Raw genomic sequence first — 25,987 nt, forward strand, 5'->3', positions numbered from 1 at the left:
ACTGTATAATGATCTTGCCTTTTCTCCCACTTACAGTTGTCATATACATTAAGTTGTTTTTTTATGTGAAAGACTGCTTTACATCTTAGAAGATCAAAAGGAAGAATAAAAAAATAACATTTTGAGGTCTGTTTCATACAGGTGGGTGAGTGCCTAGGAGGGTTTCCCGTCACTTTGTAATGTGTGTTATTAGTTGACAGGTGGTGGGTGTTTCAGACTGAGAGGTGTCACTTTCTATTAGAGTCGCTTAAACCTGTCCCATTCAGGCTCGCAGCACAGCAAACTACAACTTGGAGAAAAATACCCAAACATTCAAAGACACAAGAAGCTTGTTTTTTTTTTTTTTTTTGCAGTTTATGCCACCATAATTAAATGCATTTCCCAAAGACATAAGTCATTCAAGTGCATCGTTTAAGCAGGAAAATACAAAACAGACTCTCAGAAAAAAAATGAAAAGCCATTTCAAAGAATTTTAACGACATGCCAAAAAGAAATACTAAGCCCAGAATGTTCTGTGTGGTCCCATTATAATGATGCAATCTCATCTAGGAAAAAATATTGAGGAGGCTACTGAGCAGCAGCATTTCTTCGTGGATTGCTCTTGTGTACCAAAGTTTCCAACAGTATTTCCCCTCAACGCTGTGAGATGACGAGCAACAAAAAAAGAAGAGCACGCTCATTAGCAAACCCGGAGCTCGCTGCAGATCTGCGAGGAGACACAAGGAATTAGCACAAGCAGAAAATACACGGCATTTTTTTCTAGGCTTTCTTTTGTCCTGCTAACAGCAATTCAGGCGTCTCGCCCTAGACTAACAACTGAACACTTGACTTCACAGGAGGACTCAAGAATATACAAGGATGCTGGATGGATAATTGCATCTTTTTTCAGGAAATAGACAGGGTCAAGCTCAGCCCTTGAGTGTCTGTTGGGAGACTTTAACACAATATCTGAGATGCTTTTAACACAAGATGCACTTCACAGTGTTAGCAAAAAATGATCACTTTGTTTCTGCAGGCTGTTATTCAAAGTAGTTGAAGTCAGAACTGTGTGTGTGTGTGTGTGTGTGTGTGTGTGTGTGTGTGTGTGTGTGTGTGTGTGTGTGTGTGTGTGTGTGTGTGTGTGTGTGTGTGTGTGTGTGTGTGCGATAATCAAACAGATGCAGGGCTGAAGATGGAACACAGCAGGCCGCACTGCTGGGAACAAAAATAGTTATTTTACTCCCGCAGCTGCTCCAAAATCAACTCCCTTCTTCTGTGCATTTCCATGCGTTTGTAAGTTTGCAGATGGATAATAAAGCGGCCTAACTGTTGTCACGTGCCAAAACTTCAAGCTTTTAAAACCAGAATTTCACAGCATCTCTTTTTCTGTTCTCGCCCTGTCTGACAGGATACCATGGTAGAAACGTAAAGTGTTATTATGCTAATTACTCCATTGAATGTCTTTGTTTTGAGGAAGAGAGAGAGCAAGAGAGGGATAACAATTCTTTTGCAGAGATGAAAAGCAGAATGTTAATTTGGAGTTGCCTGGGGAGACACAGAGAGGCAGACAATGCGGGAAGACTTTTTATTTTTTTATTTTAAGAGTATCACCTTCTTTGTATTTGCATTTCTCTACCGCTTCCCTCGGTGCTTCCAGCACACGATTTCCAAAACGACACCCTGAATAGAGTCCTTGCAGGTGTATGTGTTTGAGCGGCCATCATGTGTACTTGTGTCCATGTTTTTGTCCCTCTGTCGTACTTACACGTTATCATAATTGAAGTGGGAAATGGACCCCATGCAGGTGTCTTGTATTGTTGACCGCAGCCTGTTTAGAGCCGTGTTGATGATGATTGGATATAATCTGCCTACGTGGAGACACATGGTGCCAGAGCAAGTATAATTACACTGCATGAGAACAGAGTGAGAGAGCGAGGTGGAGCGATTGAAAGTGGCTGGTGAGGGGAGAGAGACTATTTATAGCAGACTGCTAACTGTCGATGAGTGGCTGGTACTCAACGTAGAGAGGCTGTGATTGGTTGATGAGTGTTTGGCTCTCAAGAAGAGAGGTTACAGTTGGTTTGTTGACTTGTCTCAACCAATACATAATGTCATATTTATTGTTTTGAACGTGTATTATTAGTGCAAAGATATATATTAGTCAACATTTTATTTTGGGAAATACTCGTTTTTTTGGGGGGGGGGATTGTTGGCTGTAAGTTTCATGAGAAGATCAACGCCACTCTCATGTCTGTATGTGAAGCTGCAGCATGTTAGCTTAGCTTAGCATAAAGACTGGAAGCACAGGGAAACAGCAAAAACCTTAGGTGTAAAAACAGTGTGCTGTTTTAGAAGGGTTATGTCTGGGCTATTTTTTGGTCAGGAGTATTTTGTGTAGTCGCTGCTGGGCAAGAAATTGTTGGGTACGTTGTCTTATGGTCATTTTTAGACTTTGCTTTTTGTACAAATTACACAAACAAGATATTATGGGTTTTGCAGGTGCTGGTTTGAACAGAACCAAGCCAACTCTTCTCATTTAACTGAGAAGAGAGTGAATAAGTGTTATTTTCCATAAGTAGGAGTAGTAGAACTACTCCTTTTAAATAATCGGGCTAGTGTATTTGCTGCCTCCATTGGATTAAGTTACCATTTTCCCACATCTCAACATTAACTTTTGTAAGTACAGTGTTATCCTAACTGACAGGAAAGAAAGTCCAAAAACTCCTAATTAAAAACTTTTTTAATTTAGCTACTCTGGTATAAAAAAGGGACACATTTCCACTATTAAATTGGACACATTGTTGTGTTAATGACATTAACTCATCATTTTTCTTTCTGTCTTTGTGTCCCACAGGTACTACAGCGCCACCATCCTGCAGATGTCAGGAGTGCGGGACGACAGGCTGGCGATCTGGCTGGCTGGACTCACCACCCTCACCAACTTCCTGTTTACCCTGCTGGGAGTGTGGCTGGTGGAGAGAGTGGGGCGCAGGAAGCTCACCTTGGGCAGTATCATAGGTACGTCACTCAGAAATGTCCACATCACATAGAGATGTCCACAGATTCTCGCATGCTATGTGTATCATTTTCCCGACAGGCACCTGTTTGAGTTTGAGTCTGCTGGCCATCGGTTTTCTGATGTCTGCCCAGCACAGTCCTCCTGTCACCTTCCACCCGTTAGACCCATCAGTGGCCAACTCTACCTGCTCCAAATACCAGTGAGTACATACTCAGAGTTCACCTTGGTTCCAAGTAGCATTCATTAAGCTGCAATGGACCCACTGCTGCTGGGAAACTGGCCTATGAAGCCGTCTCCCCTGCAATGAACCACGCAACACTCATCATCTACCTTTGATACAAACCACAAGCAAACATCAAGTTTCAACACATATCCTGATGTTACAATCCAACTAAAAACTTTCTCAGGACCTGAACTTGATTGGTTTAATCCATAGACTGTATATTATATAACAGTCTATGGTTTAAGCCCTGAAATTACTCCCTCTGCTAATTGCCATCTCAAAGCTATAAAGGACAACAGAGCATTACTCTGCTGTTTTATTCCCCTCTTCACTAAGGCTTATATTAGGTGTGATTATTCACATTTTGTCACATTATGCACAGGTATAGATAAAAACAGTTTTGTCAGGAGAGCTATTCACCGTGCAGCACTTCTGCCCTTTGTAAAAGCACTCAATACTTTGCAGTGTCAGAATATCAGTCCAGAGTGCAGGAGAGCCCACTCAGTGGTGGAGAGCTTAAAACAATTCAAAAATGTTATCTGTGGTGAAGCTATTGCAAGTTTTCCCACATAAATTACTAGGGGTGTCACCATTTTGATTTTAAATTGAAAAAAAGACAGATTTATTCATCACAGGATCAAACTGTAAATGTATATAATTTTTGTCATCTCCCAAACCATAAGACTGAATCCGCTACAGTACAATTTGCCATTAGGGTGCACACACACCAAATTTACTCTCACTCACACAGACACAAAATGAAACTCATATGTAACGACGGCCTTTCATCATAACAACAAACAACGCCTAATGGACTCGCTGTCCAGCACCCCCAGACTATAACACACACTAACACAGAGGTAATTTGAAGAGATGAGTGCTTTCACCACACTGTAGTGGCTTCATTGAGTTCACTTTACTCCATACGAGCCCACACGTCCCCGGGCTGACCACGGCAGCATCGTAGGAGCCCCAGAGCGACCACAAGCCTCTCACGCTCCTTTCATTTAAGGCTAGTTAGTGACTGTTGCTATGCCTGTCAGACATTTCCATTCTTGCCCGACACATACAGAGTTTACAGTGATATCGTTTGGCCTCTCAAAATTCTCTGAGTATATCTTATGAAACAATAGGTCTTTGGCCACGCTGTAATCGACCAATTCGAATCAAAAAACGTTGCATACTTGCACGCTTTTCATTTCAGAGGAAAAAAAGCACACGTTTTTTACAATATGACATCATCTGTCAGTTTGGGGAAAAAATGACCCACCTGAAAGGTATTACATTATCAGTCAGGACATTTTATTATATTATTGTTACTATGTTATTGGGTCTTATCACATCAGGTAAAGTGTACATTTATTCAATATTCAGGCATTATTCTATTTTCTAGAAATTATTTAATTATTGGGTGTTACAAGGGATCTCAAACAGGCAATTGATGGATACATACAGTGGTGCTCAAAAGTTTACATACACATGCTTAAGTTGACTAAAACGAGGATAAAAAAATCATGTTTTGGAAATTTATTTTAATACCTAATTAAAAATGAGGTAAAATCCAACCTTTAAGGGCACCAATTTTCTTGTGAATGAAACGTATTGTAAATAAATAAATGTTCTATTATAAATACAGGGTCTAAGTATACATACCCCTATGTTAAATTCATAGAGGCAGGCAGATTTTTATTATAAGGCCAGTTATTTCCTGGATTCAGGATATTATGCATCCTGATAAAGTTCCCTTGGCCTTTAGAATAAAATAGCCCCACATCCTACATACTCTCACCATGCTTAGAGATAGGCATGGTTTTATTTCAGTTAGAAACTACCTGGTTTGATTGCATTGAGAGATGATTTTATAGAAAGTATCCATGCCTATCTCTAAGCATGGTGAAGGTAGTGAGGATGTGGGGCTATTTATTCTAAAGGCCAAGGGAACTTATCAGGATGCATAATATCCTGAATCCAGGAAATAACTGGCCTTTAATAATAAAAATCTGCCTGCCTCTATGGGAATTTAACATAGGGTATGTATAATTATGACCCCTGTATTTTAAATAAGAACATTTATTTATTTACAATAGTTATTCATTCAAAGAAAATTGGTGTCCTTAAGGTTGGATTTACCTCATTTTTTAATTTAGGTATTAAAATAAATTTCCAAACATGATTTTTTATTTCCTTTTAGTCAACTTAAGCATGTGTATGTAAACTTTTGAGCACCACTGTACGTGATGCTGTACTAAAAGATCAAAGCTAAATCCAGGTAAAAGTCATCACCAGTCAGGACCCATGTAGATGTAGAAGACCTGAGAGTAAAGAAGAAGCATTGTTCTTGTATTGTAGTGTAGAGCTAGTATATACGATTCAGAAAATGTCACGATGCAATATTGAATTTTAGGCTCAAGATTCCATTCAAAAACAATTTTCAATTGAAAAAAATGATTCACAGGATGTAAATGTAGCTACTTTTCCCATGTGATAGTATACACGGCACTACAAAACAAAAAAACAAAAACAAATTACAAAATTAAAAAAAATTCGGAATTGTTTTTTGGAATTCTATTAATCGATTTGGAATCTGTCGAACTGCGATACGAATGTGAATCGTTTTTTTTGTACCCCCCTAATACTTACTATATATTGTGCTTTGCTAATACATAACATGATTTATTATATTTATCAAAAGACCAACATTTTACACATTTTCAACTGCATGATTTGAATGGGAAGCTAAGCTCCTCAGCCTCCTTCTCTGTTTACTTGAGCTTCCCTCGGGAACTGATCCACAGTTTTATTTTGGTCTAGTTGACCTCAGTGTGAAATTAGAGCAAGGTGCCCTGTGCACAGGGAGGCTGCAGCTGGCAAAAATAAACACAACACACATTTCATGCACTCCCATCAGGATCACAACAACAACAACAACAACAACAACAACAACAACAACAATAACAAACCTGATGGAACGGCAATGTTCCTTTGTGGAAAAAGCCTCTTAAATGTGGACTGCTTACCAGATAAAAGACTATGGCACAAACAGTGACGTATGACGGGATAACAATGTTATGATGGTAAATGCAACATTTGTTTGTATTTTGCTCTTAATTTGGATTTATTGCTTCCTGCATGTGGGGAACAGGCCATACATTAGCTTCATTTGGGTTAGAGTCAATTAGAGTCTCAATTAGAGGGGGTGGAATGCTGTTTTCTGTTATAGTCCCATCTTGTTGAAGAAGTATTTGTGTATTTTTCAGAGTTGGAATACAACTCAATTCTTTACTTTTAAATTCTTCTTTTTTTTTTTTTTATAAAAGTAAAGGAATGTTACTTCAAGAGCTAACCCCATGCAGGATGATCGATTGTGTTCAGGGACATTACAGCTAATGTGTCTGCTTGTTTGGCTTGCAGGCTGTGTGAGCCATGCATGCTGGACCCTGGATGCGGTTTCTGTTACCGTGAGAACAGCTCAGCGCTCCTCGCCTCCTCCTGTGTACCAGTCAATAAGGCCTCCACCGAGCAAGCAGCATGGGGCAGGTGAGTCACAGGAAGCTGCGCGAGTCTGTGCATGTGTTAGGATGTAGCAGACATACAGTAGATGTAGCAGCAAGTCTATATTTAGTTTTTACACTTTGAGATCCAGTGTCAGGAGTGATTAACAAAAGCCAATGGGTGTCCCCAACCTTCTTCCAGATGCTCCAACTCCAGCCGGATGAGAGCTGAGACCTACTGGGCCTACAACTACTGTCCCACCTCCTACTCCTGGCTGGTTCTACTGGGTCTGGTCTGCTACCTGGCTGCCTTCGCTCCAGGTACACATGTCCTGGCACTGGCACTTTTATCCTTCAGCCATGCTGGGACACTATTTATAGTCTTCGGAAATCTAAGATTCGTTTTTTTTTATTCTTCACATTGCTATGTTAAATTTAGGGCTGCAACTAACCATTTTTTTTTTTAATCGATTAGTTATTTAGTCAGTAAAATTGTGGACCAGTGTTTCCCAAAGCCCAAGATAACGTCCTCAGATGGTTTTGTCCACAACTCAAAGATGTTCAGTTTGCTGTCACAGAGGAGTGAAGTGACTAGAAAATATTCACATTTAACCCTCATGTTGTCCTCGGTTGACCCGTTTTCCTATATCAATGTTAGTTTTAACTACCCAATTGTAATTACCCATATAACATGATTGATTCCACAAAACGCTCTTTGGCAAGTACAAATCTCTACTTTCATTGATTTAGGGCATCTTATTCAAACTTTTAGCATTTGAAAAACAAATTGAAGTGGTTTCGAAATAGTAATGAGTAAAAGTTGACTTATTCCAGTCTGTGATTATCCATCAACATACATTCCTTTAATTTTATTAGAAATAATTTCTAATTTCTGTTTTTCTAACTCAAACATTAGGTCTAATTTCCTATAAATGAGGTTTACTGACCATAAATTCCCAAAATAACTGTAAAACTAAACTTAATAGTGTTGAAAGCGTCCAAAAAGTGACAAACGTTGAAAAAAAGAGTCAAAAGTGTTGAAAAAAGGGACAAAAACGTAAGAAAAAGTTAAAAATGTCAACAAAAGTGTTGATTTTCAATTCAATCAATTTTGACGGGACTACACGCAAAGGTTAAGAAGCTGGAATCAGAGAAATCTTTAAAACCGATAAATCAATTATCAAAATTGTTGTCAAGTCATTTTATTTTACATTAACTAATTGATTAATTGATTCATCTTTTCTGCTGTTTAGTTCTATCTTAGATCTAGAGGTTCTTTCTTGACGCTGGAAACAACATCGCTCCATTTTAATCACCACACACAATCACACAAAGCTGTCAGATGACGTACTATACCTCTCCACTGAGCCTCCGGCTTAAAGTCGTCTCCATCCTCTCATAAAGTAGTCCCACGAGGCTTATCTCTGGTCTCTCCGTCTCAGGGATGGGTCCAATGCCGTGGACCATCAACTCAGAGATCTACCCTCTGTGGGCGAGGAGCACCGGGAACGCCTGCGCAGCCGGAGTCAACTGGACCTTCAACGTGCTGGTGTCTCTCACCTTCCTCCACCTGGCTCAGTACTTCACCTACTACGGTCAGTTCCTGGGCTGCAGAGTTTTGAACGACCAATTACCTTTTAGAGCTTTTATTCCTTCTTTTTGTGGAAAGAGAGGGCGACAAAGTAGGGAAACTCTATCCTGCTTTTCTTTTTTAAATCTAGACATCAGTCCTGTCAGGAACCTTACTACCAGCCATGAATGCTGTCAGTCCTCATCCAGTCGCACATTGCCAGACCCTCCTCCACAGCACTGCAGAAGAGGCTCTGGCTAGTCCACACATTATTCCGGGATGGGAGAAAAACGTGCTCTGGTTTATTTATATTTCTTTACCAGTGTTTCTCAAATGGGGGTACTAGTAGCTGTTAGAGTACTTTGGAGTACTGCAGGGTGGACATTAGATTTTTGCATGATTCCTAAAATAATTATACTATAAAAACAAATGAATTTAGTGTTGGATGATAAACATTTAAAATGTAGGCAGGCATTTAAGTGTTTTTCAGTTACAAGGTTGTTGCCAAGCGTACACAGGCACAGCGTTGTACCTCTTTATATAGCCTTTTTTTATAGCAAAAATGTTTTGCGCTTTTCAGGGGGTACAAGGCTGAAAAAATATTTCAAAGGGTGTACATTATTGAAAAAAGGTTTGAGAACCCCTGCTTTAAACCAGTCACAATAGTCTTGGCCGGCGGTGAGCGCCAGACAGAGCCCCGGTGCCTCTGCAAAATAGCCTCGGGAAGGAGCTTGCGTACGTTCAAAGGTTGTTTTAGACGTGCAACAGAAAACTGATTGGACAGATAGTGTAGCTAGCTGTCTGGATTTACCCTGCAGAGATCTGAAGAGCAGTTAACCATAGTCCTCAGAAATCCACTGGTTTAAAATGCAAACACAAAGAAAGCAGAAGGTTACAGACATCCAGAATTTCCTGAGCAATCCCGGAAGTGAAACGTCGCCGATATAGACTAGTCCTCATCCAATGATGTCAATCTTTCATCTTTATGCAAACCTCTCAGCAGATCCTGTGTAACATGCCTAACATATATCCTGACCTTATGTCAAAACCAGCAAGGAGGTAGCAGCTGATTGACACCCCGATGTGTTTCCAACCTTTCTTATTTCATACGTCTTCAGTCAGTGGGACTCAACAGCAGGTATCTCCTCAGACAGGAAGGAAGTGACCTTTGGTGGAGCTGGCTGTCGATCCATCAGCGGAGCTGTGGAGGCATCCTGAGACGCCGCGGGTTAATGATCCATTTGAGTCGTTCATCCATTCATCCGGTTTATAAGAATCGTTCGCCGAGAACAAAAAACTGTGTCAAAGCTGAAGAAAAAAAAAAATGACAACAACATGACTTTGCCCTAGAAATGGTAATTAGCATAATTCCATGCACACTAACTTCAAAGTATCAATCTGCTGTGACAAAGAGAAAATAGAGATCGCAATCGTCAGGAAATCTCATTAAACTTCTGTCACCGTGTCTCTGTATAAAAACTTGTTTCTAGGTGTGTGTATAATGCCATCTTGACAGAGGAATGTTACACACACACACACACACACACACACACACACACACTCACACACTCACACTATCTCCTTAATAGGTTTGTGGGCAGTGAACACCCAATATTAGTTGATCCACTGTCCCCCCCCCCCCCCCCCCAGTGTTTCTCTTTCTGTAGATGAATAAGAACAAACCTGCTTATAAAAAGCTCTCCAAAGGGGAGGCCTTGTGTTTGTGGGTGGCTGTCCTTGGTGACAGTGTTCTTTTGTTTCGCCTTCCCAGGAGCTTTCTTCCTCTACTCAAGCATGGCTTTGCTGGGTTTCTTTTTCATCTACGGCTGCCTGCCGGAGACCAAAGCCAGGCATCTGGAGGAGATCGAAGCGCTGTTCGAAAACCAGCTCTGTTCCTGCGGCGCCTCTGATTCGGACGAGGGACGGCAGGTCGAATACATCCGAGTCAAAGGTTCAAACTACCATCTATCGGATAACGACGCATCTGACGTGGACTAGAGAGAGTTTTTTGTTACTGAAACATGCAGTGTCATGTGATATCTTTCTTTTCGTGTGTGTGTGTGTGTGTGTGTGTGTGTGTGTGTGTGTGTGTGTGTGTGTGTGAGCCGAGGAGCCACTGGTGACCCTCCCTATGAGGTTCATAATCACAGTTTACTTGTATCATAAGTCACTTCCAATTCAGGAATCCAAAATCAACAACATGTCCAGGACATGTCAGCCTATTCTCTGAATTTAGGGTGAACTGATGCCAAATCTGGAGTCAAACCTGCTTTAGGAGACAGCTGAATCTTCAACCATGTACCACAAATATCACAAAAAATATTACAAAAGGCTAAAACAATGCCTTTGCCACACATAAGAGAGACAGGAAACACACAATGCATGTACAAAATACAAGGGGCATTTCCTCTCTCATGAGGTCCAGCGAGGCCCCAGGTCAGTATCAGTAATATGTTCCTAATATTTTGTACATTTGTTGACTAAATGTATTTTATGATTTATTTACAATGTTGTACTACAGTATGAAAAGTCAAATGATCCAGCCGTCCTACAGCATTGTGCCAGAAAACGTTTCAATTTAAAGATGATTTAAAGATACAGTAAATGGTCTTTAAAACCAGGTTTGTGCGTCCACAAAACCTTTGTTGACATGACAGCAGTTGTGGCTTATTGTCGATCTATAGTACCATTATGCCTTTCTATATGAAACACATCTCAGTTACATGTTGTTTAAGCTTGTAGCACAGCACACTAATGTCAGTCATAGTTTTTTGGTGCTGATGTCTTTTTATGAAAAGCAAACACCAGAGATGTACAGTATTTATTGTTTATGTATTGTCAGTTGGTGCCTAAGCAAAACCACTCACCAATCTAGTAGCACTGAAAGGAATACAAGTTGTGTTGCTTTAGTTTATATATTTATTAATGTATTCTTTTAAATATTTCTTGTCAGGAGAGTTGGGGGGGGTTGAGTCCCCAAAAGATGCTAGAATGAATAGCTGTGGATGTGGGTAGGGGCCCTTAGAGAATGCCTTTCTACGGGGCCCAGAATTTTGTGCCACGCCCGTTTGTTGCCACAAAGTACTAATTGCTTTAGCATAGTCTATGTTGTTGTTTTTAAGTGTCAGGCTTGCAATTCTTTTGTTTACCAGCCTTTAAAAATAGCAGTTTTTAACATTAGATTATACTACGGCGAGTACAGCCTCATGTCACTCTGTTACTAGGTTGTCTAAACCTACAATATGACCCCATGTTCTAAACTTGGGTATTAAACGTGTAATGTAAACTTCCTAAAACTGTGGTTTTATGATTGAGACTTGTATTTGAAGTATTTCATTCTAGCCTAAACATGATCATATTAGTGCCTGTGTATTGTGAAGGTCCATTACGGCCGTTTTTCATTCCAAATCCCTGAAGTGGATGTTTTACTGTATATCATGTTAGATAATTAAGTCAACGTAGCTTTTTCTTTATTTGACATGTACATATTTGCTTTTCACTTGTGATGGAATGTTATTTTTTTACTATATTATTTCATGTATTTGATTTTGGTCTTCCTTCATAGCCTTATGTACAAATAGCAGAGGATATTTATGTGGTTCTCGTGTCAAAAGCCGAGGAGTAGGCTTTGCCGTAATTCGCCAATGTTGTTTTGTAAAAAATTGTAAAATTGTGTGAGGTTACACCTTGTTGGTCAAATACACATTGATTTCTGTGTAGCAAAAAACTATTGGAAAGTAGACAATGGCGTAACGTTGTGTAATAAAACACCAATGAAAAGGGGATGGACAGTCCATCATTTCTGACACATGGGTCCTCGCCTATCATGAATTAATAAGATATAACACCTCTTTAATAAACTTTTCAAATAAGAAGCTGTTTATCAAATACCATAGCAAAATGTAATGACATTTTCAGTGACAGTCAAGTTGAACAAAGTATCTGCAAGTATTGTTTGGTATTGTCAAGGTGTCACCTTTACATATGGATGCCTATGAAAACGATTAATCAGTATAACAGGAATTAGTGCCATATTGTTTTCATAAATGACAAGACTAATAAAATGGCTTACAGTTTAAAGGTGGAGAAAGATGGCTGACTATAATTCAAAATGTGATTTTCATCTGGTCCAGGATGTCTTAAAAAACACACACAAACTAGTTTTGTACTGAAAGTATTATTACAGTTAAAACGCACACAGATGAAGCTCCATAACACAGATTGTGTAATCTTGTGTTGACCAAATATTTAGCGTGATTGTTTCAGCTGCTGACATCCAGTTGTGTTAACACTGTCCTCTGCCACCACGGCGGGACATTTAACATTCTATGTGTGGTTCTACAGTTAACAAGGAACCACAAAAAATACCAATAAAAAAAAGTGCTGTATAGTATATTTGATTATTGTTCAAGCTGTATATGTTTTGCTAGAGTTTATATTCTATAAAAAAAATATCTTCTTGAAATCTTAACACTAGAATATGTATACGGGGAGAGAAATAAACTTATGAATCCGAGTAATGCTTTGGAGCTTTATTTCACGAGTCTCTTTTATAACACTTAGAACAAACACGTTGAGCAATTGATGTGGTTTCTATGCTTAAAACAAACTGTTAAATAATGCTTTGGATTTTTTTTTTAAACATGCAAGGAACAGGCATGTTTTTTTTCCTCCTGCTGGTTCATCCCTCTACCTTACTTCCTTCCTCTGTTTGAGCATGTGCAAAATGTCTATTTCCTGAAGTGTCTCGCCCTCTTCGGAGTCTCTTACCCCTGGTGGCAGATGGGACCTCCTCCCTCACTTCATTTGAGAGGTCTTTCATCAGACGGCCATTTTCCTGTTGCGCTCTCTCGTCTCTGCCCTCTCTATTCTCCTTACCTAAATCAGAAACGAGCAGAAAACATCCATATTCAACTAAATATCCATGTTTATTTCTGTGTCTGCCAGTGGGATTTTGCAATCTATTACTTTCACCTCTGACATCAGTCATGCTCGGAGCATCTAGCAAGGGATTTCTGGGTCTCCGTAGGATCACTTTGCCGTCACTTTTGTTAGCAGGGCATTTGTTAACAATGCTGTTGCCTGATGGGAAACCAGCCGTGGATTTTTTCTTGGTCCGTGGGTCCTTGGGCGTGTGCTTCTCTCCTCTCCTGGCCTTGCCTGATAAAGGAGCGTGTGTACTTGGCTCGGCAGCAGTATCGGTGTGCCCCCCTGTGGCCGGATGCTGTACTGACACATCAATAGGTGATCGGCACCCAGTGGCTTCGGTTGCAACGTCTGCAACAAAGCTGCACTGAGTCGCGGCGTGACATGTCTCAGCTGTGGGGTTGTCGACAGTTTGAGTTCCAGCATCTCGGGTTTCATTGGGTGTTCTCTTGCATTTGCACAGCTCTGAGCTCTGAGTTTGAGCCAGAGCTCGAGGAGAGACATACTGAGCTGTGTTGCTTCCCATCTGTTGGCTATTACTTTCTAGGGCTTTAACTTGGAAAGATACGTTCTCCATAACTTTCTGATTGTCTCTGAAGTTCATTTTGGGTTTCAGGAGCGGGGTGGGAGACCTGGGCTTGGTGTGCCTTTGTTGTGGATTCCCATGTGTGTGTTGTGTCCCCTGGTTTGGATTTAGGCTATCTGCACAACAGGCTTGGTCCATGTATGAAGAGGCAGCCCGCAGACATGGCTGACAGCATTCTTCATTCTAAAATACAGTTTAGAAAAGTGAGACACAACAGATACTGCTGAAGAGAGCGGTGGTTAGTGACGGGTGGTGTTGTGAAATTTAGAAATGAATGATTCCTATTGCTGGCAGGGGTTGATTGGAGGAATGTTTGTCTGCTAGTAATGCACTTGTGTGTGTGTGTTTTTTTTTTAAATTCTGCAGTCACTTACATCATTTGAGTCTGAACTGAGGTAACCTCCACTACAAGAGTAACTTGGCGAGTATTCGCAGTCATTCATTGGACCATTGTTGTGTTCAAGACATGCTGCGGGTGTAGGAATAAAACATCTATTCAATGTATTATCTTCTCTCAGGCATATACACAATAAATGGGAACCTTAATTGGAGATGCTTAAGAAACTTACAAAAGTGTATGTCAGTGAAATTGGTGAGCTGTGAATAAAACAGAATTAACATGTAAAACTACAACTTCCCACATCCAAAGTGCATGGTCCCCTCATATATACCTCTATCAGGATGAATTGAGAAATACTTTTAGAAGCTCTACACAACAGCTCTGGATGACTCAGGTTAAATTGTCTTAAAAGTCTATCAGATTTTCTTTTTTTTTTAAATCAATGTTGGTTCCATGGCAGTTACAAACTCTACCACTTGGTGGCAATAAAAGGCTAACTTTGCACACTCACATGTCCGTGATCGCTGCCCTCCACTTCCATGCACTGTGGGTCAGGGACAGTTCTGCCAGTGAAGAAAAAGCAACAACGTAAAAAACTAATCATATTCCAAATCAATTATGCAAGTGTTTTATTATATTCCATGTGTAAACACCTACTGTGGGGCTGGTGTTTCATCTTTGAGATATATCTTTGAGGTTCCTCTTTCAAAATGACAACCTGAAAAATCAAATTTGATGTTAACCTCAACAAGAAAGTCCTTGTGGTTAATGTAAAAGGTTTCAAGTTGTATTTACTGTCTTTTTCACATTCTTCAGTACTGAAGCCCCTAAAGACATCCCCGTCAAACTGCTGCTCAGCTTCTGATTGGTTAAGAGTGAAGTCCAACACAGGCTCCTTGTCCTCGGGTTGGTTGAGACAGAAGGTGACCTCATGTCTTGCTCGGTCCATGTGGGCCTCTGTGTTACTGTGATAACACACATATGTTTTGAGTTCTTACAAAATGGCAAAGAGAACATAATCCATCACATTCTAGCGTTGTTCTCACTCTGGCCTTGGACTTCTGAACAGGACTTGGGCTGCTGTGGGTGTCTCCAGTTGGTAGAGGGCTGGGTTGGATCCATAGGACCAGGAGATGCAGTCTGTCATACCTCTGGGTTGGGAAAAAGGCTGAAACTAGCAAACATAAAATCAGAATAGATGTTAAAGTAGCATCATATTTGGGAAGACACTGTCACATTTTAATGCCCAAACCTTCATTGGGGTTCATAGTTAGCACCAAGGAAAAGTGGCTATTTGTCGGTGACCTAAAACTAATCTAATATTACTTGAAAGACATGGAGACGTTTTGTATGTATAAGGCAGTTATTAACAGATGAGGTCTGTACTGTCGTCCCCTTACAACTTATTTATTAAGTATGCGATCTGCGGCAGAGTTGCACAGCAGTGTGGGAGTGTTACCTAATGGCCCTGTCAGGGCTTCTGCCTCTGTGTAGCAGTGTTCTGTTCTCTCTCTCTCTCTCTCTCTCTCTCTCTCTCTTTCTCTCTCTCTCTCTCTTAATTGCAGAGGTAAAGCCAGGTGTGCAGGAGTCAGGTGTCCAGCTGCTTCTCATCAGCTACAATCAATCTCTTCCACTCAGGGTCAGAGCGTAGACAAAACTTTCACCATAAGTTTAGATCCAGCCAACTTTTGCAAGTCAGTGCTATGCCCTATGTTTTTCGACCTCTAATCCTGTTTCTTGTGTCATCAGAATGCCGTTTGGACCTGACTCCTGCCATCAATCGTGCCAAGGGTTTGCATTGGACTCCCTCAAGACCAGAAATCCCATTTCTTGGATCCAGCTTGCTCCGTCCCGCTCTTTCTCAAATTACTTTGGATCTGCCCCCTGAAAAACTGGACTTTGCACACTTCAGTACATTCTAATAAACCTTATAATGTATTCTCCTGGCTCTGACTACTGTCTGCATTTGGGTTCTACTAGTCATTCCCACTTAACAGGCTAATTTGTGTGACGTCCTGTTGTGTTCTTTAACACCCCCAATGTAGCACAAGTATAGTTAACATTTCATAATTATTGTTGTTTCCGTCAGATCGTTTTATACATCTCGACATTTCCAACTCACTTGAAGGCAGCTTTATTTCACGGAGAAAGAGAGAAAGAAAAGATGTTTTTGCTGGAAACATGTAGCTGTAACATAAACTTCTGGGCAGTTCAGTGCTTGTTTCCTAATTTTTTATTTATTTTTTTAAGCCTTTTTTTTTGCAGCAATAGAGGGTTGTTTTACTGTTTGATGTACGGGACTCTCACAGCTCAAAGCGTACTGACAAGTCTGATTGCCTGTTACATGATGGGTCTCACATTTTTAGTTGTGTCATGTGTAGTATCCCTTTAAAAAAAAAAAACTACCTTGTTCTGATCCAGCCCTAAGGTGTAGTGGGGGGGTAGCTGTGGCTGCGTCTGGCTTCTCTGCAGGGGGAACATTCCTGCGGAGACCTGTTGCCCTAAATTGACTGATTTTATAAAATGTACTCATGATATGCTTAGAAAATGCACAGTTACCATTGTGAAGTATATGTCAATTCATTAGTGTGTTCTATAAAATATTAAACACCACCTTGGCCTGAGGAAGCTGATGTGCTGGAGGAGAAGGGGCTGAGGGGGTCGGTTATTGGTGGCAGGTAGTCAGATGCACTGTTGTCTGAGAAAGCTGACTCCAGCACTGGTGACAGCTGGAGGACAGAAAAGTAAGTCACTCTTCAGCTAGAGGGCCCCCTCAATCCATTATATGTAACCGCAGGTCCTTTAAGGATGAAGCCAGAGGAACCCGAGAAAACATGCACGAACACAGGGAAAACATGCTAGCTAAAGGGTCCTTTCTGTGAGGTGACGGTGCTAACCAGTCCAATGCTGTGCCCCTCCGTTTCATAAGATAAGAAATGCTTAAAGTGCAATGTGAATAGCTGGAAAGGGACTAACCTGCCGACACTTGAAGCCTTGGGGAATGACATGCTTTCTATTTCTCGTTCCTTGAACACTAGACGACACAGAATATACACAGTTATTGTTGGTATTCTTTTTGGAAAATGTATTCATTCATATTAGGGCTGCAAACTAGTGACTTTATATGGTCAAAAAGAAAAAACAACGGAACCTTGTATTCATAGGCCAGAGGTTGGACTCTGTACTTAAATACGTTGTTATGGAGTCAGTATCTCTGTTACAAATGTGTAGTTAATTTGATTTTGTAGTGGTAGACCTGAGTGATGCTGACAAAATCCAATGTGACAATACAAACCACACATCAGCAAAACCCAACTCCAGCTCTACCTGAACTGAGGCTGGCTCTCAACAAGGCACAGCTGGGATGGAGAGCAGGGGCTCATTGGGAGTACCATGGACTCATTTCTCTTATGCTTGGATCCAATTTTAGGGCTGCTAAGAACTGCCACTTTCGGAGGATCTGAAACACATACATTGTTTACTTACATCATTTGCTTGAAGGACTGATGAACATAGGCACTGGTGGATAGACCTAATGTGTAGTAACCACAGGACATTCATCTTTGCCAAATAGTGTTATTTAATGTTTTACTATTTGGAAAATACTTTATTTGCATGTACTGCACCTTCTGCGTCGGATATCTCACCATAAAACATCCTGAATATATTTTTTAATTTGTTTGAGATAACGACAGTAGCTTGGAGGGCAAGCTAAATCTCCGTTGTTCTCCTGAACTGATGTAATGTTGTCCCTTTCAGTTACATTTCTGGTAACACCATTGTCTACAAACTTTAGTTGTTACTTATTACCTCTATTCACTTTCTTAGCAGCAATCTGGTTGACAATAAACAACGTCATCAGGTCCATACTACCAGAACTAGTGCCTCGAGGGGATGCAGGCAGAGCAATTCCCAAGTTTTTCAACTTCTGTTGCATTTTTCTCTTTTCAAAAAACTCCTGGGAAAAGAAAGAGCAACACCAGGACATTTAACGAGACGTATTAAAAAAGACTAAAGTTATTGCTTTTGTCTCGTAAAGTCGTGGACATGTTATTTTGCTGTCTCACCCTCTGCTTTTTTGCATCATTCTTCACCACATACCTGTTCCTGCAATGAGAGTCGTTACAACGTTAACGTTACCGAGCTTAGCTAACGTTTATCACGTAAACATTAGCTAGCACATCAGATATTAATTTAACATTCCTCCCTCTTGTCTTACCTTGAACCTCCAACCCAATTCATTATCAACGGCTGTTTCTATCAGAGAAGCAATTAAAACGTCAGGACAGTATCTGTGAAAACAACTAAGCTAAACTAAAGTAAGTGTAAAAATGCAGAGTAACTGGTAGTTATCTACCTAGCTAGCGGTTAGCTAGCTAACGTTTACTAACTAAAGCTGTTGCTTAGATGTGTTGAGATGCGCGAGGAACATATCCACTGTCGTTTCACGCGCCACGTAAGAGATACATATTAATAGTCATTTAATCACTTGTGTAAAGGTGGTTAGTGTTGCTTCCAACAATATATTTCCCTGGATAAAAAATTACTGTATAAAAATACTTTTGTCAAAAACAAAGACCCTGAAAATGTCAGTAGAAGTATTGTTACTGTATTTGATTTCAGGTTATAATCTACATTATTACTTTGTAACGTTCATCACGCAACCAATCGTCTTGGAACATCGGGGGGCGCGACCAATGAAAAAAGCCGCTGCAAAAGCGTAGGGCGGAAATAAGGAGAGTCAAGTTATCGGAAAAAACCTCTGATGTAAGAGAACAAAAACCTTTGGAGAAAAAAATACAATAAATAAAGAAACCAAATAAAAGAGTAATACGTCAATAGAATTTTTGCAGAAATGAGGTGGCATGGCAAGTCCCACTATAAGCCATCATATCTGTATAGTTTCACTTTGAGTGAAAATATTTCACAAAATAGAAAACGATTATAGGCCTACTAGAGAGGCTGTAACATAACATGTTGCTATCTTTCTAGTTTCCTTACAATACATCATGAAGTTAGTACTTTTTTTTTTAAATACAAAACCCTGAACAAAAATCCTCCACTCTGCCATAATCTTGACGGCCTTACTGTAAACCAGGGAAAGTTGACCTTGAGTTTTATTTTGACAAGTATAAACCGGAAGTGCAATTAACACAGTCTGTCTCGCTAGACCTCCCAAAAGAGCAGGATGTAGCGGTACATGTATCGGGCTCGCTTCATATCAATTCAACCACCAGAAGTCATTCTCTTTGTTTATGTCGACGCGGTGAGTCGGGTTCGGGGATGGGTGTTGTTAGGATTGACAGCAGAGACGACTAACGTTTGAAAAATGTCCAACCTCCTCGATGCGGCGTCCAAAATCAAATGGGACCGCACGGCTGCGGCGAAGCGAGCCGTGTTTCTTGCGGCTGCTGCTTACGGTATCAAAACACTGTATCCCATAATCTGCAAGCAGCTCAGCAAAAACAACGACCCGAGAAATCATCGCCGGGTTTCAAAGGCGGAAAACGGCTCCACCTGTTTGGTGAAAACACAGACCTGTGCTGCGAATCACAAGAAGACATCTCCTGGGTTAAATGCGGAATTTTTCAAGCAGATCCTCGAACTTGGTAAAATCCTCTTCCCCAGGCTTGTATCCAAAGAGCTCGGTTTGCTCTCCTTGCACTCGGTGGCGCTGATATCCAGGACGTTTCTGTCTATTTATGTGGCCAGCTTGGACGGAAAGATTGTCAAAACGATAGTGGAGAAGGAACCCAAGAGCTTCATCATCCAGCTGATGAAATGGCTCCTCATCGCCATCCCGGCCACGTTCGTCAACAGCGCCATTCGGTACCTGGAGTGCAAACTGGCTCTGGCCTTCCGCACCCGCCTGGTGAACCATGCCTACCGGACCTACTTCACCGATCAGACCTACTACCGAGTCAGCAACATGGACGGGAGGCTCGCCAACCCGGACCAGTCTCTCACTGAGGACGTAATGATGTTTTCCCAGTCGGTGGCCCACCTCTATTCTAACCTCACCAAGCCAATACTGGACGTGATGCTGACTTCCTACACGCTGATCCAGACCGCCAGGTCCAGGGGGGCCAACGCCAGTGGGCCTACCCTGCTGGCCGGCCTGGTGGTCTTTGCCACGGCTAAAGTCCTGCGTGCCTGCTCGCCCAAATTCGGCAAGCTTGTGGCCGAGGAGGCACACAGGAAAGGCTATCTGCGCTATGTACATTCCAGGATCATTGCAAATGCTGAGGAAATAGCTTTCTACAGGGGACACAAGGTAGGCTATGCAGGGCTGGATATGTAAAATATAGAGGTTGCATTGGTTGTGGCAGGCATGCAGCAATGTTACAGGCAATAATGTGGTAATTCAATTGTATTAACCACAAGTAAATTCATATTCTCCATTAATAGATCATTAATAGACCGTACACCTGTGTTTATATTGAACACCTAATTGTTTTTTTTTTCTTCACCCTCTATTCCAACCTTGTTACTTCTACAGGTGAAAGCCAGTTATAAACATGAGATAAGAGATTATCTTGATTACCCGCTTTCAATAACAAAGTTCATATTGTGTCGTAACATTGTAATTTAAGTGATGAACACACACACACACACACACACACAAGCAGGCCAGTTAGTGATAGAAGGTTCAAGCTTAGATTAACTGTAGTTTAGACAGGGACATTGAACATTAACCTTGTATAAAAACAAGGAGCAATGCATTTGTACCAAGTTTTGGCACAATTTCTATTTTCCGCCACCCTTATCACATTAATGTAAAGTCTTTTATTAGTGTCTGTGTATAGTTAAGTAATACTTTTTCTGTCTTTGATATATTGTGTAGCCTGTTGTACTTGAATAGATATAGAATTTTTACTGGCAAGGTATTTGCACTGGTAGTCTCTTGCACTAGGATACCAGTGCCCCTGCCTGCATTTTTCCCACACCGCTCCTTTAAACATGCTACAATCTAACTTTACTCTAAGGGCACACTATTGATATCTTCCTTTGTGTTTTTGTACTATGTATGTGTGTGTGGATGTCCTATGTCTGTGCCTATGTGTATAATCTATTGGACACATTAATTTCCTTCAGAATAGTCTATCTATCTATCTATCTATCTATCTATCTATCTATCTATCTAATTCACAAATATGTGCAAAGTTGCAGAAATAAAATTATCAGGGGTTCAGTCGTCCCCACATCCTAAAAACAGTCCCCCTTCCCATTCACAAATATGTGCAAAGATTGAATTTAGTGTAATAAAATATGGTAGGAAGAAATGGTCACATCCCAAACAATGTTTCCTCACAGAAATGCAGGATGTGGCTACGTATGTTGTAAGGTATGCTGTCCTTGGCAGGTGGAGATGCGTCAGCTGCAGAAGTGCTACCAGGCTCTGGCGGACCAGATGAACCTTATCCTGTCCAAGCGTCTCTGGTACATCATGGTCGAGCAGTTCCTCATGAAGTACGTGTGGAGCTGCAGCGGGCTCGTCATGGTGGCCGTGCCGATCATCACAGCTACCGGCTTCGCTGACAACAGTAAGGAGACAGGCAATGTGTCAATGGTAGATTGTGATATTAGAAAGGGCAAACCCTGACGAACTTCCGGCAAATTTGAGATTCGCTCTGCAAGTCCGTACGGGCACAAAGGTGTCAATAATACGGCCCGTTTGTGTGACATCCTGTTGTGTTCCTAACCCCCCAACAGAGCACAAGTAGACTTTATATTTCACAATTTTGTTTGTCCGTCAGATTGTTGATAGATTTCAACGTTTCCAACCGCACTTGGAGGCAGCTTATTTCACCGGGGGAGAGAGAGAAAGAAAAGAGGCGAGCGACACATAACGAGTGCTTTGTCGTTGCAGGGAGCATTCAGCTATTACACACAAACATCCCGGGCAGGTCAGTGCTTGTGTTCCGTTTTTTTTACACTCTTAGTGATTAAAAACCTTCGTGTGGCAGCAATAAAAGCAGTGATGTTTCCCGTTTACTGTGAGGGACACTCACTTCTCCTCAAACCATAGCTCAAAACACACGAGACTGATCGCTGGCTACATGATTGGCCTCCGCGGTGTGACGTGGGGTTGCATTTCTCCCAAAAATTTAGTCGGTCTCAACATTTTCGCTGCATTTTTTGAGTGTGAAACCCCCGCCGCAGTCTAAAGGCACTAATCCCATTCAAAATGAAGGGAAAGGCCTGCGTTTTGGTCGGCCCGTCTGACGGTCCGGCAAAAACGCAGGCCTTCCCTTTCCAAACGCCTTAAGGTTTGAAAGGTTTCATTACAGTTAAAGTGATGTACTTTTCTGACCAGACTGTTCTCGCAGTTCTGTTATTTGCCTTTACCCGCATAGTTATTATATCAGCATTACTGATGATTATTGATCAAAAAATGTGTTAATATTTTGTAAAAGCACCAATAGTCAACCCTACAATATCTTTGCAATATCCATATTTGGTTTAAATTTGCCTATTAGGGTTACCCAGGGCAAAATACACTGTCTCTTGGGATACAGTGCGCCTCTTCTCCTTTTCGGGGGAATTTCTGTAGCAGAAACAGCGGCACCTTTATGCCTGGAATATGAAGTTGAGTCGCGTTGAGTCATTTCCAAATGGACCCGTTTGGACGCAAAATATTCTGGAAACAATGCCAGGGAAGACGGGGAGAAAAAGATTGTTTTGGTACGTGTGGACATGGCCTAAAGTGCGCATGAGGGTCATTAGCACCTCCAAACCAACAGCTACTGCTTCCTCATCCCTGCAGGGGCCGATTAGCATGTGTGAGAACAGAAGCGGCCTCCCACACCTTCCTGGTAGAGTCCCTTTGTTTGCCGTTGAGCATTACTGCTGTGCTGTTCTCGCATCACTGCTGATATTTAAATAACTTATTTCCATGGTATTCTAATGCTCGTAGATGAAAGTGTGAGAATACGTTGTCATTAGGCTCACAGGACAGAGACACCAGAACTCCAGTCAGATGACAGTTGTCTCATTCTCTCCCCAGTTTAATAATATTATTATTATTATTATTATTATTACTGTTCACCATTACAACCCCTTAATTAGGTAAATACCGTACATACACACTCCTTATATTTCTTTATGATATTTATAAAATTTGTGCAACTGCAACACAGATTTGCCCTTCGGGGATCAATAAAGTATTACTGATTCTGTTCTTTGTCTCCCTTTACTCCCTCTAGAAACAGCAGACGGGCGCACGCATGTGATGGTAAGCGAGAGGACGGAGGCTTTCACCACCGCCCGTAACCTCTTAGCCTCAGGAGCCGACGCCATCGAAAGGATCATGTCCTCCTACAAAGAGGTGAGGACACCACAGTGCTGAAGATAGCGGGGCTTTGGTACTCCAGTTAATCAAATCTGGGCTCTCCGTATCCCTGCTTAAGAGGATTTCCTTGCCCCATCATTTTCCCTCTTTTTCTCATCACAGTTCAAAATTCTGTTCTCACCGGAAACACCAAAGTCATAATGAAGTGAGTTTAGTCACGGCAAATGCACTTGATTGACACATATACTGTAGGTACAAAATAAGATATGCAATGGCCACAGTGTTATTGGAATTTAGAAAAAAAGGAACATTTCAATGATCAATGATCTTGCACCTGCCCCTCGCAGCGGTAAACAAGGTATTGCTGCGTCAGCATAATAAAAAGTAGACTTATCTACTTATGCTGTTTGGCTTTTGGCATTTAAATGTATCTGTTGTAAAAAAAAAAAAAAAAAAAAAAAAAAAAAAAACTATGAAGGGCCCTGCCCTCCCATGGGTAATGATAACTGCATTGCACTGTTGTTTCAAACTGAAAACATTAGTTGATCAAATCAAATGTTGGTTTCTTGTGGACAAGAAATGATTCGGCAAATCACTATTTTGATAATCAGTTTATCATCAAGTAATTTTCAACACTCACTGGTAGCTGCTAGCTTCTTCAATGCGAGCATTTGCTGTGGTATCTCATTGTAGTTGGAGTGTCTTTGAGTTGTGGACTTTTGATCAGACAAAACGAGGCATTAAAGGCCTCACCATGAGCTCTGGGGAATTAGGATGGGATTTTTTTCCTGATGTTTAATAGGCCATACAATTAAATGATTAATTCAAAAATAATCCATCCGATTAAACAGTGAAAATAATCATTAGATGCAGCCATGGCACAGCATATTTGCAGATCTTTCTCATTACTGACAGTTGTGGGGCCCTATCTTGCACCCGGCGCAGCGCAAGTGTCTTTGTCCTGCGCCCGCGTGGTTTAAATAACAATAACAGCGCCCATGGGCGTGCAAGTCTTACAGGGAGATGTCTTAAAGGGAGTGGGAGAGGACTCTGATTGGTTTATTGGATGATACGCCCAAAACACACCTATGAATTAATGAAGAAACTAAGTACAACCCTTTTGAACCATGCGCCGGCGCACGGTCCCTTTTTCCCGCCATCAAACTAGCAAAACTGGATTTGGACAGGCCCTGAACGCACCTGCGCCAGGCGCTTCGCGCCGCCGATTAGATCGTTAAAAAAGGCTTGCAGTTTGTGAGTGTGACATGTTTAATACATCATTATAAACTGGGAATTATGGATTATTATGGTTTCAGCTCAAAGGAAGTTGTTCTTATTTGAGCTGGTAGCTTATCTCTTAGTTATATTTTATTTATTTTCAGTATTCGTGATACGATGAAGCAATGTATCAATTAGAGCTGGGCAGTCTATCGATATATCAAAATCGTGATATGAGACTAGATACCATCTTAAATTATCGTAATATCTTGATATTGCATGAGAGCTGTCTTTTCCTGGTTTTAAAGGCTGCATTATAGTAAAGTGATGACATTTTCTGAACTTACCAGACTGTTGTAACTGCTATATTTTACCTTTACCCACTTAGTCATTATATCCGCATTACTGATGATTATTTATCAAAAATATTTTGTGAAAGCACCAATAGTCAACACTACAATATTGTTGCAGGATCAGTATTGAGGTATTTGGTCAGAAATATTGTGATATTTGATTTTCTCCATATTGCTCAGTACATTTTCATCTCATCTCTAAAGAATATGAATTCTCAGGCTACGGTTTTAGATTTTCACATGATGGACAGATGTATAAGCATGGGTGGTTGGGTCACTTCGTTGGCCCTTGCAGGATCGGACAAGTGGTGGAACAGATGGGTGGGCGGATGGATGAATGCGCAGACTAGCAGATTACTGTATGTCCATCTCTCTACTTTCCCCGTTTGACGCTCACCATGCATGCACAGGAATTTGTTTGAGTCCTGACTGAAAAAGCGAAGAATCGTTGAATGAAAGGCCTTGTTCATCGAGGGCCAAATCCCCGATCTCTTGTTGCATTTTAATCCCAAAAAATAGCCAAGACCCATTCATTCGTTCTCTCTTTCAAGGCTTCATTTTGAGGTCCATAAGAGGATTTGGCTGCAGCACACTTGTGGTGAAACCGTATTGAGTACAGCGTATAACGTATTTGAGCAAGGGGGAGGAGGAATCAAAACTCGTTCTAAAAGTTCTAGGCGGGTTGTTGTCTTCTTTTTTTTTTCTGTGTGAGTCACTTTTCTCAAAAACTTGGTACCACGTTACTCATACCAGAATGTGCAGGGCAAGAAGGCTGTTAAATCTTACGAAAACACGTACCAGTTCCTAGAGAATGCATTTATTTCTGTAATGTGCAAAGCTGTGGCAGAGCAGATTGTCACGACTGACATTTTATTAGAAGTCTCAGGCTCCAAACACGTCCCTGGAGGATACAAGTTTTGTCCCGCTTTCAGCACTGGGATGAGTGTACAGTGTTGCAGCAGCAAGCCCCTGCATGCAAAGCCAAGAGAC

General features: G+C 41.1%; 3 protein-coding genes across 6 annotated transcripts in view; 2 read left to right on the forward strand and 1 right to left on the reverse strand.

The window, feature by feature from the left end:
• The window catches only part of LOC116672932 (proton myo-inositol cotransporter), a 64,369-nt gene extending 53,563 nt beyond the window's left edge, over positions 1 to 10,806 (forward strand). For both annotated transcript variants that reach the window (XM_032504915.1, XM_032504914.1), the window contains 6 exons: positions 2,834 to 2,997; positions 3,077 to 3,197; positions 6,633 to 6,758; positions 6,915 to 7,033; positions 8,155 to 8,307; positions 10,054 to 10,806. In XM_032504915.1, the coding sequence (XP_032360806.1) occupies positions 2,834 to 2,997; positions 3,077 to 3,197; positions 6,633 to 6,758; positions 6,915 to 7,033; positions 8,155 to 8,307; positions 10,054 to 10,280 (910 nt within the window). In that variant the 3' untranslated portion in view covers positions 10,281 to 10,806. The remainder of the gene's footprint in view (positions 1 to 2,833; positions 2,998 to 3,076; positions 3,198 to 6,632; positions 6,759 to 6,914; positions 7,034 to 8,154; positions 8,308 to 10,053) is intronic.
• Positions 10,807 to 12,953: 2,147 nt separating this feature from the next.
• On the reverse strand, positions 12,954 to 18,886 carry redic1 (regulator of DNA class I crossover intermediates 1). 3 transcript variants are annotated; one of them, XM_032504911.1, is made up of 16 exons: positions 18,778 to 18,886; positions 18,354 to 18,391; positions 18,202 to 18,241; positions 17,945 to 18,092; positions 17,462 to 17,594; positions 17,111 to 17,168; positions 16,749 to 16,863; positions 16,541 to 16,644; positions 15,181 to 15,308; positions 14,930 to 15,099; positions 14,792 to 14,852; positions 14,646 to 14,697; positions 14,364 to 14,391; positions 14,169 to 14,263; positions 13,257 to 13,977; positions 12,954 to 13,160 (listed from the first exon to the last, which is right to left on the reverse strand). In XM_032504911.1, exons 1-16 carry the CDS (start codon positions 18,814 to 18,816, stop codon positions 12,964 to 12,966), a joined length of 2,127 nt encoding a protein of 708 aa, XP_032360802.1. In that variant the 5' UTR covers positions 18,817 to 18,886; the 3' UTR covers positions 12,954 to 12,963. The 3 variants fall into 3 exon arrangements, with proteins under 3 accessions (XP_032360802.1, XP_032360803.1, XP_032360804.1); XM_032504912.1 differs by lacking the exons at positions 17,945 to 18,092; positions 18,778 to 18,886 and having other exon boundaries at positions 18,236 to 18,241; positions 18,354 to 18,754; XM_032504913.1 differs by lacking the exons at positions 17,945 to 18,092; positions 18,202 to 18,241; positions 18,778 to 18,886 and having other exon boundaries at positions 18,354 to 18,754.
• A 406-nt stretch (positions 18,887 to 19,292) lies between these two features.
• abcd2 (ATP-binding cassette, sub-family D (ALD), member 2) overlaps positions 19,293 to 25,987 on the forward strand; it is a 20,818-nt gene continuing 14,123 nt past the window's right edge. The window contains exons 1-3 of the mRNA XM_032504909.1: positions 19,293 to 20,408; positions 21,498 to 21,678; positions 23,341 to 23,462. Of these exons, the coding sequence (XP_032360800.1) occupies positions 19,464 to 20,408; positions 21,498 to 21,678; positions 23,341 to 23,462 (1,248 nt within the window). The 5' untranslated portion in view covers positions 19,293 to 19,463. The remainder of the gene's footprint in view (positions 20,409 to 21,497; positions 21,679 to 23,340; positions 23,463 to 25,987) is intronic.

The sequence above is a fragment of the Etheostoma spectabile genome, chromosome 23 (genome assembly GCF_008692095.1).
Source record: "Etheostoma spectabile isolate EspeVRDwgs_2016 chromosome 23, UIUC_Espe_1.0, whole genome shotgun sequence".
Lineage (NCBI taxonomy): Eukaryota > Metazoa > Chordata > Actinopteri > Perciformes > Percidae > Etheostoma > Etheostoma spectabile.